Source organism: Amblyomma maculatum, chromosome 10 (assembly GCF_055883805.1).
Source record: "Amblyomma maculatum isolate TAMU_Amacu chromosome 10, ASM5588380v1, whole genome shotgun sequence".
Lineage (NCBI taxonomy): Eukaryota > Metazoa > Arthropoda > Arachnida > Ixodida > Ixodidae > Amblyomma > Amblyomma maculatum.
The window spans coordinates 131,232,475-131,249,401 of record NC_139353.1 but is presented as its reverse complement, the minus strand read 5'-3'; the positions used below and the strand labels follow the sequence as shown (position 1 = coordinate 131,249,401).

The following is a 16,927-nucleotide window of genomic DNA, read 5'->3' as shown; positions in this document are numbered from 1 at the left end:
TTTGATGCATCTTAACTTTCTAAAAAATTTGCTTCCGAAACAAAGTATCGACTTTGGAGCATGCCGACGCATCCCTACCAATTTCTTTATTCAATTGATCCACATCTAAAATAAGACTTCCTCCGAAATATCCTCGCCAACTAAAAACTCTATCACCGACTTCGTCTAAACTGTGCATACAGAAATGGATTACGCTACCGTTTCGGTGAAATGAACAGCCCGTATTGTGACAACTATGGCTCGATATAAACTGTGGAACTTATCCTACTTGAGGGCACTGCGTACGCTGACAAGCGTGCAAACTATGAACACAGCATGGAGAAGCTCACCCCAGTGCCTTTAACAATTAACAGTGTTTTAGGTCCCTTAGCTTGCCCTAGGCAACAGAGACTCGCGATGAACTTTTTATTTGCATATTTGAAAGACGTTCGACTCCTTGACAAACTCTAAATTCACATCGCATGTTTCCCTCAGGCATTTTTCAAGCTGTAGACTCTACAAGCACACTTGTCGGATCATGCATTTCATTATTTAATTTTATATCATTACTCCACAAAGCACCTTATCACGTATTACATGGTCGTGTTTTATCTCCTCCTTCAATTCTATTATTTCCCTCACTATTCTTTTTAATATTTCCCTCCCGAATTCCCCTACCCACACACAGCATGCCAGCGAAATCTAAACGCCGGCAAAATTATCTGTTTTTCCATTAAAGAATTTCTCTCTCTCCCTCTCTCTGTGGCGATCAAGTAACTCACTAAGAAAATGTTGCCAACCGCGTGAATCTATTCGCTTAAGCAGCAGGTCTTCACTCACGTCGTCCGAGGAGGCTCCAGACGCTCAGTCGCCATCTGGTTGCGTGGCATACACCAAATACCACGCAGTCATTTCTGCATCGGAACTGCGCACCGAGGCTAGGCCTAGCTCCCCCCCCCCCCCCCCCCAGTGACACGCTGGCAGATCTAGATTCGTCGACAGCACAGGCGCCGTAACGGCACTACCTGCAGTTTCTGAGCATGGGCCAGACGTCCAGATTCGTGCTACTACTTTACCACCTAAAGAGCCTGTCCCGCCTTCCGCACATGTACGCCAGGCAGTGAGCGATTTAATTGCCCTCTGGGCGAAACGCTGTTATGGCCACTTAGTCTATAATCCTCAATCGACCTACAGCCGCACTGCATGAAGAGCCGGGTACTCCCATGGACCTGTCATCAGCTCTGCTATTCGTGTCGCCGGGCGTTCGTGCATCTCAAAAGCGTCCTTCGGCTGACGCTGCACCGGGTTCCTGCTCTGCCAGCGGCGGCTCTCAAGGCAAGCGGCCCTGCCGAACGATTGACCACGCTGTTCTGGCTACCTCAAACTCAGCGAGCTACAAAATAACAGTCAAATATCTGGCAACCAAGAGCCTCACAGATATACTAAACAGGACTGTTCAGGCGAATCTGGATGCATGCCTCGGAACGAAAGGCTTTCGCGGCTTTACGGCCAGAAAGAAATCCAACACAATTGCTTTGTGACTCCCGACTATGGCTGCTGTAGAACGTCTGCAAACGCTATGGTGTATTACAGTTACTAGTAAGATATCGATGGCAGTACAGATGTACTTGGTTGAGGGATCAGACTTACAGCGTTGCGTTGTTTACACTGTTGACATTATTCAGGGCCAGGCCACCCTTCAGCGTGAATTATTCTGTCCCAAACACCGACTGATTCAAGCGCGTTACATGGGAGAGGGATGCTCTTGCAGAGTCATCCTGCAAGGCCCACCAACGCTACCAGCGTGCTTGTACTATTAAGGTTACATTTTACGGCCTTGTTCATACAAACCCAGTGCAGTCTACTGCTGCAGTTGCTTCCGCCCTCGCCACATGCGTAGATCCTACCCTTTCCCATCTCAACAAGAACCAGCATCTGGGGGCGCACCAGCCTAACGATGTGGCCTCTGCAATGCTGACGACCATGATATAACTTCTCCAACCTGCCCAACAAAACAGAAGGCAACAAAAAATATTCATCGTGCCAATTCTAAACAATGATCTCAGAATATAAATAGAGCATCTGTGCATAGTTACAACTGGTTTGACGCTGTCCAATGGGATGATTACGAGTAGCCGGAACTTGGAAAGCCGCATAAAATCGCTGAGCAGGACACGTATAACGATAAAATGCATTGGAGGGAGGAGGAGGAGAAAAAGAGGGCGAAAGACAGGGATGGCAACCAGAAAGAATGAATTCCGGTTGGCTACCCTGCACTGGGAGAGGGGAATGGGGGATTAAAGAGGGAGGATAAAAGATGACTGGAGGCGAGAAAGTCACAGTCTGTCAATCAGGCTAGTCTCTCTTTAAAAGCGAAGTGCCCTGTAGGCTTTGAGCGCAGATTATGTTTGTGGCCATGGTCCCAAGATCTTTTCCGGTAAGGGGTGAGCGTCGAGACGACCAATGCAGTACGTAGCATAAGAATCGCCGACGACAGCAGCCTAAAAAACAACGTAGCATGCCGGAACCTCCCAACGACGACACGACAGAAGGAAACAACCAGATTGCACGCCTCTGGCTTAGGTTGCTAAGCTTTGACAGTATCCTGAACTGCTTGCATCTTGCACCGCAAATGGAAATGCTGAAGCCCCACCGGCTATGTCCCGCCCAGCCGCGTCACCCAGTGCCACTGCTAGAGTGTCTTCTGCAGTCGCAGATAATTCAACAGCATTCTTGTTTCGTTTCATGGTGGCGCGGCTATCTGACATGACATCTGTTCTCTTGCTACGCTTGGACTACTAACAAAGAATCACTTCCACATGCTTTTCTGGTTAGCTAGTATGGAACTGCAGAGGCATCTCCACTAAAGTGGGGGAGCTCAAGACTCGCCTTCGTTTGCACACGCTTACGGTGTGTGCCATATTACTTCAGGAGACCAATGTCTTGCCAACAATTCCAGGGTTTTGTGGTTACGCATCCCCATCGATGATTGACTGTCGTGTGCACACTGCTAACCTCCAGGAATGGCGGCGGTGTATGTTGAGACACGTTTCCCTCACGTGAGCTTCTCTGGAAAACTGGTGCAACTCATACCAGGAGTTTGTTACAGTTGCTTTTAAATTGCCAAAGACGACTATTGTGGCAGTGCCTTTTTACGTCAGACCAGCAGGGGGCTCTTACTTACGTATTAATCTGGGCTGGCTGTTGACTGTGCGTAGAAAATACTCCATTTGTGCGATTATAGTCGGAGGTGATTTCAATGCTCCACACCAAGATTAGGGATATCCTACTTCAAGCCCTCGTGGTAGGCGTATGCGGGACGGCTTTAAGGATGGGTTATTTACTCTTCTGAAAAATCCCGGCTGCCGCACTGCCACATATGCTCCTGATCTGACGTGGTGGTCTGGCCCTGGCACTCCGTCGTGGCTCATTGAACCTTATTGCTGAGGAAGTGACCATCACCAAATCACCATCGATATCATCCATCATAAGCCCGCCGGTTACGCCATAAATGCACGGTGGTGAACTGATAGTTCCCGCACTATTCTGCATGATCTGCCAGCGGAGTGGTCAGCACGAATTATTGACTGCATAAAATGCGCGTTAGACAAGGCTACAAATAGTACACGGACAGATATCGAGCGACCGGTCCCTGACATTGGTGTGCTCAACTTGTGGGCTACTCGCCGACAAGCCATACTGGCGGCTTCACGAGACCCTACATCAGCTCAGGTGCGTGCAAGGGTTAACCATATATTACAGCTAAGGATCGCAAGTATGAACGGGATCTAGCACGACGGAAGTGTCCTACTTGATGTGAGCAGTTTATTACCAATTCATCAAAACTATCTCTCTGACAAACTTTTCGAGCAATAGCACAAAATCGCCGTCGCCCCGACGCTGCGAATACTGCATGCTTTGTAGCTAACTTGTCTCCGGACGACTTAGTCAGAGAAGCGGCACGGAAGCCTTTTCCAAGGTATGATGTGTTGCCTCCCTAAACTACTATTTCTAACGTTGTAGGGATTCCAGCACACACACAGACCGACTGCCACTGAAGTCAACATTTCGCTCTATGCTGATAATATTACGTTGCGGAGTCCACACCATGACCTATTGACTCAAGCGACCGCCTTGCTGCCAGCCTTTGATATTACTGCAAACTATGTTAAATCTGTAAGTGTTCAACGAGAAAAACTATGTTGACGTTGGTCACCAACCATTAAGGTCACCGTAAACTTGCGGCGACGCCGATCCGTCTTCAACTATTAGGAATCCCCCTTCACGAAAATCCGACATTGAAAATTCTGAGACTGTCGAACCATGAGTCGGGAATATTTACCGCCTGGCTTTCTCAGGCTAAAACGCAGGCGATGCACACCTTGGGCCTAATCAGACGTATTGCTGCTAACTCCGGTGGCGCTCGCTCCCACGTCGCAAAACATTTCGTGACAGCGGTTATGCAGTGACGCCTTATTTATCAAGCACTGTTTAAGCACTTGACAAGAGTTCAATGGGACCGTCTAGAAGCAGTAAATAGATAGACTATTAGAACCATCACTAGCCTCCCCCGCTTCGCACCGGTGGTAGCACTACAAAAGAACTCTCAGCTCAACACATTCGATGAACTGGTACAGCAACGCCGCGATGCTCGTAGCCTTAAGGCAACCCCTTTGCACTCTCCGCGAGCACTCCAGGCCTATGCTACATCGCGCACCATATTTCCGCCGCCATCGCCAGTTCTTGAGCCAAGTAATTTTGCTCAGCTGAGCGAAAACAAAACCTACTGACCTTCATAGAGCAACCACATTTTATGCGGCATCATCCCTTCTTGAATGGATAGCAAAACAAGACACCAAGCTGCCCCAAGGCTCAATAAATAAATATGTAGATGCCAGCATTGACGGATGTGAAACGACAACTTCAATTTATTGTCCTTGTAAGCCGACACTTAATAGCACATCCAGATATCTGTTTACTGAACCACCTTATTCTTTCTGGGCTGAGCTGGTTGCCGTCAAAAACACGCTTCGCTCTCTCTGTCGCGACCTTACTACCTAAAGCTCAAAACTGTCATCCGCACCGACGCCCTTCAAGTAACGTGTCTGCTCCGACGCGTCAGTCGCAGCCCAGAAATCTGCCACAGTATACATCGTCTGGCGGCTCACATCTCGGAAATCGTTCGAATTGAGTGAATCCCATGTGACATACTCAGTTCAAAAACCTCTGCAGATTCTGCAGCCCGCCAGGCGACTCTACCTTCATCAATGACACGCTTCCTCACTTTGAATGATGCACTCTGCACCTCAGAAGAAGGGAGCACCTCCGGCGCTGCACACGTGCTCTTGTCCCACCGTGTGCGGTAACCCTCCCCAGTGGTCTTATCCGCGCAGAGGAGGTTGCGCAACGGAGGATCCGGGTCGAGGTTGCCCTCACACCTGCTGTAATGCGAACATGGCCTCAATACCGATATCTATATCAACGTCCAGGATGGCCTGTCTGCAAATAACAAAATCATGAGGCAGATATTCCCCACGTGTGGGTTTTCCCGGCATTGAAGCCGACGAGAATTCGGCACCTGACGCCAGTTGGCCTTTCGCTGAACAATTCATCTTCGTACATTGCTTGGACGCAAGGGCCTTGTCATCGTTCCCTCTTGAATTTTAATAGAGCGTGTAAACTTTTTTATTTCATTAATTACACATTTAATTTTTTACATATTTTATTATGCCCCGAGGTAATAAACAACGCTATTAAAAAAAGCTTACTCATATTGCCAAGCTATCTTTGTCTTTCACACAACTACACCTGACCTTTACGTAGCATTCTGAGGACCCCATGATGCGAGGGGAAGACGAAAATGTTCTTATGGGAAGCTGGAATTTGGAAATACGTAATCTGTCGGCGCAAATGAGGGAGAGTATAGTGCTCATGTGGAGCTCAAATATAATAATCAATATTAATCAACGGGGGAATTGGGATAGCGGCCATATGAGAATTAGTTGTTCAATTTGCAAGACACTTGCAATAGCGGTTTAGCAGTTTCTATAGTCATATATGCACCATTTTAATATCTAAGTTTTATCACGCATTGGAGAGAAAATATTATTGTATAAGCTTTCTGGATTAGAGCTCACTTGGGTAATTTGCAGAGATAATAGATTTATGGGACAGCGTAGGGTGTGCTTGCTTTATTATTTTGGGGAGTGCCTCGGTTGCCCACGGTGGTCTTGCTTTACGCTAGTGACTGTGCTGAAAAAATAAATGGAATGTGCTGTAGAAGACTTTCATTTAACCCGACAGCAACAAACCGTTCACCGGAGATCCGGCGTCGGCGCTGGTTAAAACGAACCTTTATAAGGCCATTTGTTTAACCTACACCAGATACACCAGTTTAGGAAATCTCCTATACCTGAAATGGATTATATCTGCACTGGTGTAGGGTAAACAAATGACCCTTATTGTGGGCTGGAGGCGTTCGCTCTCACGTCACACCCATAAAGGCGGAGCTTAGTAGTCGCCATAATTTTCCTGAACCAGCATGTTGTGCGCACCTTTAGGGCGTTTCATCCCATCCCGTCATCCAATCCCGTCATCCCCTCAACTTGCAGGCTCTTCAGCTCAAAGTCGTACGAGAGTAGCTTACGTACACGTTGAATGATATTAAATCTGTCGGGAAGACGCTAAAGTTAGGCGGGTACTTTTAAATGTATCACGCAATCGCACCTTGTTATCATATGGCTTGCTTCCTCCTTAAGAAATACGTAGAAGCGCAGTTTGCGCTCGGAAGCCACTTTTAAAATTAGAACGCGGAGGTTCCAGCTGTCTTAGCAGTGACGCGACATGTCTCGGTGGAATTCCGTTGGCGGCCGCGTGTAGGCGCTGCTTGACGTTTGAGACACATATACAGGGCGTCCGTGAAACGACACTCTAAATCTAAGGCCGCACGATCCCTATAAACTATCTAGTTAAAGAGCAGGAATCACGAATGATGGGAAATGACGGCAGCTGGTCGCTTATATTTGATAAAAGTGTGTCTGCCTCTCCATCAAACATTTGGTAGTTAGTAGGGTTCATATTTGAACACGGAAACATTCAGGGGTTTATGATGTAGGTAGCATAAAAATGTGCGAAAATATCGTACGATTAGAAAAGAAAATATATCATCTTGTTACCTATAATGTGCGGGAAAGAATTTTCGTTTAGTGCCATGTCAAAGGTCAAGGTTACAGCTAAAAGCAACACTTATAGTTTGGAAAACACATCAGAACAGAGACATTTAAGAAAGGCTGACTTGCATGTATCTTCGATACATGCAGAACAAAGAGCGATGCAAGCGGGCGTAGTTGCAGCGCTTCTTTTATGTCCACGCACTTCTCACACCCTGTAGAGACGGAAAGAGCACTGAACATGGGTTGAGGAGGAGCCTCTGTTTGCAAGCCTGGACAATGTTTCAACAAGGAACTTCTCTTCTTCGAAGACAAGTCCACATGCCGAAACATTGGTTCATCTTCCGAACTGAGGCTCTCCCTCAACCCTTGTTCAGTGCTATATCAGACTGTGAAACCATATTTCTCTCGTTCTGCCCTAGCTATGTGATTTAAATTCATGGCATGCTGTTTCATCCATATAGAAAGTGGACGAAGCTGTGCATCTAGCGGTAACTTTCAACTTTTGTCGGTACATGGTTTACAGTACGTAGAATGAACTTGGTTACCTCTGTGGTGGTGTGAGGGCTCTGAACGTGGACTAGATAGAATCCTCCCGCCTTTTTTGCTAGTTCCATTTAGGATAATGCGCATAAAGTCTTCGAGAACGAAGTAGCTTGCTTTATTGTGGTAACAGGTTTCCGCTGCTATTACAATACAACCTCAGAGAGAGATATGACCGTTAAAATGAAATATTAGTATGCCAAATTCACAGGTGAAAATTGTGCGGACGATGCGGTCGTTGCCAATGATATAAAACGTTTTTTTTTTTTTTGCACGTCCTGTGCTAGTGTAGCCCGGGCGGTGGCCCAGCATTCGCGCGCGTGCAGGACCATTTCTTTCAGCCGCCGCAGGACGTTCCTCGCGCATGGATGCGATCAGAAGGCCGACCGGGTAGAAATAAAGACCCCCTATATTAATGGCGCGTTTTTAAGCGGCGGGGCTTGATGGGTTCAAACATTTTGCGAATGCAGTTTTTAAGTCATATGGACTGATGTGCTGACGTTTGGGCACGTTGCCCTGTTTACTGATCAGATTGAGGCGTGCGTGTTTCCAGGCCGCCATAAATATACGCGCCTGCCAGAGTATCTTGAAATTGTCGACCGATTTCTTGATGCCCGGCGTGGTGGTAACAGTGATTAGTGCGCTAGGCCGCTATGTCCAAGGATGCAGAATCGAACCCATGCTGCTGCGGCCGCTTTTCGATGGAGGCGAAAATGAAGGCGTCCGTCTTATGTGCGATTTTAAAGCATATTAAAGAATCCCAGGTGTTCGAAATTTCTGCACGCCCTCCGCTACGGCGTCTCAATAGTGTGAGTCGCTTTGGAACGTTAAACCACCCCAACCCGAGCAAACCAGTCTCATGACGGCACGCCGTGCTTCGCTGTAGGTGAGAAAAGTCATCTCTTACTGCCACACGAGTGATGCTCGCGTCTTGTTACGCTGCGGGTGAGTGGGTACGGAACGTATAGTCATATTAAGTGCCCTGCATGTCCATGGCCTCGAAAGTTTCAATGCGAATGAATCGGTTGATGTTTCTATGGCTCACGTACTGGTGGTGGAGGGGAATTTTAATTAATGAAGAATTATCCTCATGCCATTACTGTGCCACCTGTATGATTTAACGTGAAAAGAGGATAAAGAAGGTCACGTGCACTTGAAATAATATTAGCAACCACTTCTTCATTGCCACAAAGGTAGAATCATTTGTCTCAAGAAATGAATACATTCTACTCGCCCCTTGTTACACGAGGCGTTAGTTTCGCTTATCACTTTGGAAGTCCTTTTCTTTTCTAGACATGCGAGCTCTGAAGCGACGTGTTGCCGTTTTGCTGAATGCACCGTTTCATGGCATGTGGAGACACTTAAAACCTTGATTCCAGGCCTTTATCAACGGTTAATATCGTTGGCAGATTGCTGATACTTTATTTGGCTTGCCCAAAAGGTGTCACAGTCGATAACGTTATTTCTCAAATACAACACTTGAAATTGACAGCTTATTAATAAAATTAGGAACACTTGAAAACCGATTGCAATGCGACGTGCTGCAGGAAGGTAAAATTGAATAAAGGAGCTGAAGCTAAGAATTACGTCCCAGTCAACGTCTTCCTGAAGAAATCTTTAAGGCATAATATGGTACCCATATGCAGCAAATACGTATCTATTTCTAAAATATTTTGAATCTGTGCTAGATATTTAATATGTGTTTCATTTATGTATGTTTAAGAGACCTGAAGTCATTCGCATTTTACAGATGTGCAGTATAATAGATATACTGCAACTTGCAAGGTGATGTTGCATCAAAAATTTGGTCTTGAGCCGAGACACGCCGTAATAGGCTGACTCCTGAAATTACCACCACTTTTTTGTTCCTTACCGTGCATTAACAACATGAACAGGTTGTAAGGGTATCAGCTGTTCCACCAACACGTTTCATTAAAATGTCTCTGATACAAGATCCGCACAAAAGCGTTGATGCCGGGAATCTGTACCGGCGATCTGGGGCGAAACCGCAGAAAGCATCTTTTTGTGATTGCATGTTATACTCTGTGGCGATGAGCATAGCATTAGATGTGAGACATAGATTTCAGGCATGAGATGCTGTGTTGAGTTACACCGACTTCGGGATGTGGGCTGGACGGTAGCGGTTACTACGATGAGCCAAGTAATGAAATAAATAAAACTGAGGATGCGAAGGACCTAAGTCGACACGTCTTAGCTTCTGAGCACACCAAGAGATAAGCCAATTTTATAAACAGGAGCCATTCGTTTCTGATTACGATGGCTGTAATAAATTCAGCATACATCTTCAAAAACAGCTTTTTTAGCTCTTAGTGATAAAGCTGTCAGGCCTTTTGAAAAATATTGTAGCCGTAAGCAGTCGGTAAAACTAAATTGGTTTTGCAGTAATTTCAAAGCATTCTTTTCGCAGGAATTGCCCAGAAGGCAAAAGCAACTCAGCTTGGTGCCAAACTTGTGGACAAGTGCTTTCTGCCTATTATCAGCAAGTACAAGTTCACTCCAAAAATGTTCCAGAGGGTAAGTGCCTCCATTTATGCTTGTCTAGGGATGTACAAGTCCAGGATGCAGGGACGCGTTTTAACTCTGAGGCAACTGCGTGATCTGATAAGTTACTGTTACGGACATATAGGTTGGTATGCTCTATGCTTTTTATGCGTGGTAAAAAACATTTTATTTCGCACTGGCCAGTTAAAGCAAATTTTCCGTGGTATATGATCTTTTTGGTAAATATGAAATATTGCTAGGTATATTTAGAACAGATGATATGAATAGCCAAAGCTTCTCAGGTGTGGCAAAATGCTTTTTTTTTTAAGTGAGTCCTGCACTATATAGGAGAAATTATTACGGCCCTAAACTATATATGGCCCGCGTTTTTAAATACACTGGAGGCAGCTGTGGCATATTTTGAAAGATGTTTATCACCTCAGTGATAAAAATAGCCTAGGCTTCAAGGGCGTGGCTGAAATTTCGCGTAGACGTTCTTCTGCTCTCAAATCAAACAATTCGGACGGACATAGAAAACCAACGGGCCGTGTACATGACAAATATTAGCCAAGAAATGAGAGACTGGCGAGGTGATTTTGTGAGAGGCATTGATTGTTGTTGTGAAGTTATGCATGATTTGGAATCATCATATTTAAGAAATCTTTTGCAGACAACGAAACTAACGGGCATATCACAAATCATCTATTTCACATAGCTTTAAATAAGCTTGCTGGGCTAGTTGCATCTGTTCCTTTAACTTTTTCGGTCCGCGTATTTACAAACAAGTCTTCCGAATCATGTGACTTATGTTTGTAAAGATGTGAGTCAAGAAAATTCACATCTTTTGTTGCTCACATCAAAAGTTTTCTGGCGGCTCAAATGACTTGAGTATAAAACTTGGTAGGCTGAGGCTGTGGTTTTTGGCCAATATACGGTCTTTTACCCCTCATTATCAGTTAAGTTCTTTAGTGGCAATTATTTTAATGTAGACCGACGTGGCCATGGGTAAAGCTTTGATTACATAACTGTACCTTATTGTTCACGCAGGTACTATAAATATTGATTGTTTTCAATATAATTTCTTCAAAGAATTGTTTTTAATGCCAACATTATTTTAGCTACGTGAACCTAGCTATGAAGGTATCTATAGCACTCGTAGCACTGTTTATTACTAAGCAAGCGGCGAGTCGATGCGCAGTGGGGGCAATTAGAGCTATGTGCGCCGCGCACGCGCGCATGTGGAAGCACTCTCCACATATAGCCACTACCGGCACATGTGGCATATGCGCTGGCGCTAGCTTGCTGAGTTGGCGCCCAGTTGGTGCATCGTAGCAGTGCCACATTCGAAGAACTCTGGGTGAGAAAAATGGGTCTCGCAAGTGAAAACTATCAACAAAAAGAAAATACTTTAAAAAAGAAAGGGCTGCGGTTAAACTCCGCTGAACTTGGTTAGGCGAAGCGGAAGTGTCGTTTGGTTGAATTTACTTTGGTTAGGCTTAGGTGTAGAGACGGTGTGAGGCGCGATTACTGCTGGTAAGGTATTGCACAGTGTGCGCGGTAAGAGTACCACACGAGGCAGCGGCACATGAAGAAAAAGGCTGAAATTTAAGAATGAAAATCTGAATGTAACACATAGAAGCACTGAGCAAAGGAAGAAAACTATGCGAGAAGGGAAATAATATATTTTGAGAAAAAATGAAGGTCGCCTCAGATTTTTGTGTGACGGTGCTCAGTCTTCTAAGTTGTACGCACGACGAAGATCCGCGGCTGGGCGTTGGAGGGACCCGTGCTTCCGCCTGCGACCACAATGAAGGTGTCAGGTCAACGGCGATGTCTACAAGAGGCCTCAGCATGGAGACGTCAGTACGCGGCTCAGTCGCTTAACTATATATGGTAGCCGGAGATGTTTTAATGGAGACACATAGATTCCTACGTTCGGGCAACCGAGTGATGGCAACCTCACGGCAGCTGCAAGCCACTGGAGGTAAAAAGAGAGCCGCTGCGCCTACGTCTGGTAGCCAAAACCGATCAATATGATTAGCTCAAGTCTGGATGCTCTAAAATCTGTACCAGAAGCTCTAAGCCTAGGAACAAGAAGCGCCAACAGAAATGCACAGAGAAAAACATTGGCGGTGGCTTAACCCAAGAAACATACACAGAAAAAAAGAATGGCAGTGGCTTAACTCAACTTGATATACAAAACGAAATCCATAGTAGTCGTGGATGAATCCGAATCACTTCTCTGTTGTGCAAGAAGCAGGTGTTCTTGTCTCACCTGATTATCCGCCCCTTTGCGTTGTCGCTTCGCAAGTCTGTTCTTGCTCTTAAGAACTTTCCATCGCTTGTTTAGCTCGCTCAGCTTCATTTTCCCTACGAACCGCTTCTACGGCGAGCGATGCCGGCTGGATGAGTAAATTCCGCTTGTTGACAAGCGTATAGCGAGCGCTCGCACAAAGAATTGTTGCCTCAACCATGAAATAGCACTACAGACTCGCTGCAAGTTTCAGCTTATGTATACGCCTGCACAAGCGAGCGGCTTATATCGATACCTCTCGGCGGCGCAGCAGCTGAAGAGCGCAGCGCATGCAGTGAGGCGCATATCTAAGTGATGACGTCACGCGCGCGGTGCTCCTCGGAGACAGGCGATATGTACCGGTACGAATGAACTCAGCCAGGGGTTTGAAAAAGGATAAGCAGGTGTGGGATGTAGAAAAAGAAGCGAAGTATCATCAGAAGAAGAACTGCGCACCACTGGCTCCATGTCCGAAGACGAAACAGGCGGCGAGCATGCCGCTTACGCCAAACGCGCCGCAGCTAGCTCAGTGAAGCTTTCTCTTCAATAACCTTCTTTCGCCGACCGCTTTCTTCCTGTTCTCCTCGCCACGCTCTCTACGCACTACGTTTTGCACGCGGTACACTCTTCACGAGCCACTCACCATGTCAGTTGTGCTCCATGTGCTACATAATAACCATTGTGTGGCACTGTTCCTTACACATAGACAAACCTGGATTTGTAGCGACTATATTGGCCAGACTATTAAACATTTTTCTGGGCTAGCTGGTGCATGTTCAGAACATTGTAGTAGAGTGGACTGCAAAGGCGGACTCCTCCCGGAAAATCAGAGTGCGAAGCAAGACATACCGGAAAGAAACGACGCAGGACAGGCGCTAGCTTCATCTTACTTTATTTCCTGAGCAGCCAGCAAATATATAGCAAAGAAGGACATGCGCAGAGAAGATGTTTTTTTTTTTTTTCAACGAAAGCTCTCTGAGTCTTGAACTATGGAGTCGAGGAAGCCGTCAGCTACTAGAGGCAACGCGTAGCGCTTTATCTGCCTATAGAAATATCATCAATAGTCAAAGGTCAAGTGGTGGTACACAGTAGGTAGTACCATGGTTAAGCTACATAACAGCGCGGGGAAGCCGCTATATAGCTCGTTGAAGGCCAAGCGGACGCCCGGTTTGACCTTGGGTTATACATAGCGTAGTGAAGCTTTCACTTCGAAAACATTGCTGGTGGTTTTGCTCGATTGAACCGAGAGTGTAAGCGAAAGTCTCATTACTAATGCTTACATGTGGTAAAGCTCATTATAAACAGAAGAAGCCGGTAAAATGGAGGAAGATTCGGAAGACGCTAAGATGATAGTGAAGAAGACAGAAGGGAATAAGAAGACGGGACACATGATCAGTTGGCGGAAGATTTGGAAGTTGTGGCCTACGCCCGGCCCTGTGACCTTAAATTCACATGCCGTAGGGAAGCTCTCGCTTCAAAATGTATGTATGCTGATTTGGTGGCAACGTTCATGAACTGCTTCTCGTGGTGGAAACCTACACTGCAGCTTCCTAGGCGTTTCCCCACGAAGGCACCGATGGAACTATACGGGCGCCCATAAAGGCTCGAGCATCCGCGTCCAAAATTGCCAGGAAAGGCATGATTGTCACTTTATCTTTCTTCTTTTGATGCGCTACACATTTTTATAAATCAGGCAAATGAAAGCGTCCACATGGAACGCATAAGCAAGCTCACTGGGTCCGAGCAGCTGCCCTCTGGGGAGCGGCCTAATACGCTTTCGAGCAAGAGTACACCCTTCCACGAATGCTGGCCAGCTTATGATGAGGCATGCAGAATGCTACTCTAGCCTAATTTTAAATAAAAGCGTTTCAAAATGGTACCTGCAAAAGGTTGTGCCTTGGCTGTCGAAGCTCTGTAAGTGTTTGCCAGAAATCAGGTGGTGCACATCGTCTTAGCCATACTATTATTTGTATATTACGTGATCTACTGACAGGTTAGGTTACCGCCTGTTTCCCCACCCTTAAACGACTCGCCTGTTGGAGAGCTTTGGTCGTATATAGTATCGATCTTTCGTCGCCCATTGGGTATTGAGTTGCCGCGTAGAAGCGCCGACCCAAATTCTCATATAGTCATAGCATCAAGCTGTCGCGAGACTCGACCGCGTACTTTGCTTCGCAGCGGCTTCCGATATTCTATCATTGCAAAGAGCTTTTTTGTTGACACGGAATAAAACCGGTGGTTTTTGAGAGACTGGATTTGTCCTTACACGAGCGAAACAGTGGCTCTCGGGTCCGTTTCCGAGAAGTCCGGGTCTTCAGGTCATAGCTAAATAAAACTCAATGTGAACGCCGTACCGCAAAGCAAAATGTTTGTAAATGTTTTCTTCGAGGAGTTGCATGTCCCGCTTACACTTCCAAGAACGCATCCTTCCGTTACTATCCTATTCTGATACTAGATTCGATGACAGTTGCCTACGGGTAAAGGTGTTTGCGGTGTTCTTCCTTCCTTCGCTTCTCATGGTATCGTTTTTATGACCATATTTTGTACGGCGGGAAAAAGCTGCATATGACCCTTGCAACGTGAAGTTATTGGCGTTAAATAAAAGTTTTTGCTCAATTATTCGCCTCTGGTCTGACATGGTACCTTAAATGACTCTAGAATTCACGCTTATACTAGCAGCATCCTTGCGTACGTAAAAAAGAAACTATCAATCTCCGCAACACACCCTAAGAGTCAATGCAATTGCATTCGAGTTCTAAGCTGCATTCCCTTTGTGTGTTGACGTCAGTTACGTTGCTACATTTCTAAGCACTTTACCCCATACCCATCGATAGAGCCGACTTTTTCCAAAGAAAGGAGTGGTCAGGTGCCTTCTATGGTAAAATGAATTCGTAAACGAAAGATAAATGGTGGCCATTTTCAATATGTTCTCCTGTGGGTGGTGCTCTGGTCACCTGATCATTATATTATTATCATCATCACCATCTCAAATGAATCAGGGATTTGGTGCGATGCGAACTCTAATCATATCACAATACAGGGGCGTAAGTATTTGCCGCTTTTTCCCGATATGAGGTGCTGATGAGGACGATAAAGAAAGATTATCTGACAGCTCCCGTAGTGTGCCTATGCAGTCAGTCCTCACAAAGGCAGACAGCCTGAAGATTTTGTTTGCAAAGGGTGACGATATTCAGCATCTTCTTAGGGAGCATGCACACGATGAATTCAGTGCCCTTGAATTTCATTACATACCCGCCACATGGAGCGCCTGTCATAAAGATGGTTTATTTTACATTTCACGGAAACTGTTTTAAGATCGCTTATTCTAAAATAGGAGCGAACCTGTTTTAAAATTTTCTTTCCCTCCTACAGAATAAATATTTAAGGAACCCAGTCCTCTTGCACCTGCAAAACAAAATTTTTGGTCACAGCTTTTTTTGCGGGTTTTGCCTTTTTCACGAAATCGGCGAACATTTTCGTTGAGTCAACCCAGTGCGAAAGAAGCGCGCACGTGGCGTCGCGTAGAGGGTTCCGGAAGATTGGCGAAATGTTCTTCACTTCCGTGCAAGGAGGACGCGTAGCCTTGCGTGCATCGGCATCACTTCCTCCACGAAGCAACTGAATGCCTCAAGAATGTTCGGCAGAGGTTGACCAATAACGGCGCGTGTCTCGGCGGCAGGAAAGGAGGACGCTTGCAGAGTGAAAGTTGCGTTTATGTGCGCCCCTGCCTTGGCGCGTTGTCGCAGACAGGCGCGGCGCGTCTGCGCGTCGGCAAGCTAGCTGTGTTAAAGCCATTGTTGCAGTAAGTGCTGCGGTGGATCAAGTGCTACTGCTCGGCTCCCGGGGTCAACCTGTAGTTTGACAAGTCCACAGGGCGGCCACATCGTGACTCTCCAGACATCGGTTTGAGACAATGCACAGCAAAAGTTTGGTGTTTTTTGTTTTCACTTTTTGTTGTAATTGTGTATTGCTGTGAAGGCTCTGTGTTGTTGAAAATATTTCGTGTTGCATGATCTGCATGCTTTCTGTGAACCTCTTATCTGTGTATTCTTATTAGTGTGATTTCTTCTCTATCGTCTCTTGATGTGTATAAAGTTCGTGTTGCTTGGTAATTTTGACTCCTACCTCTGCTCCGGCTTCGACCGGTGAAAGCTGGGCACGAAACGGCCACCCTTTTCTGTCACTACAGGTAGCTGGCTTCCGGCTGTGCTTGCCAGGCAAGTCTAGGACATTTCCTCTGAGATTGGAAAAGCTACACCCACATATTTTATGGGTGCCTGGGAGAGTGCGCATCAACATTCGCACATCGTTAATAAATTACAATTACTAACGGAGGACAGCCGTGCACCCGTCTGGCCTTGCAAACATTACGTACAGGCACAGAAGCGAGCGTACACGCTCAGAATACGTTCAGATGAGCTCGTGCCATATAAAGAATAGG

At 46.1% G+C, this 16,927-nt stretch overlaps 1 protein-coding gene across 1 annotated transcript in view; it reads left to right on the top strand.

Annotated features, from left to right (window-relative positions):
- Positions 1–1,202: 1,202 nt before the first annotated feature.
- LOC146177469 (uncharacterized) overlaps positions 1,203–16,927 on the top strand; it is a 34,439-nt gene continuing 18,714 nt past the window's right edge. Inside the window, exons 1-2 of the mRNA XM_084581573.1 lie at positions 1,203–1,314; positions 10,120–10,226. Coding sequence (XP_084437699.1) covers positions 1,203–1,314; positions 10,120–10,226 — 219 coding nt within the window. The remainder of the gene's footprint in view (positions 1,315–10,119; positions 10,227–16,927) is intronic.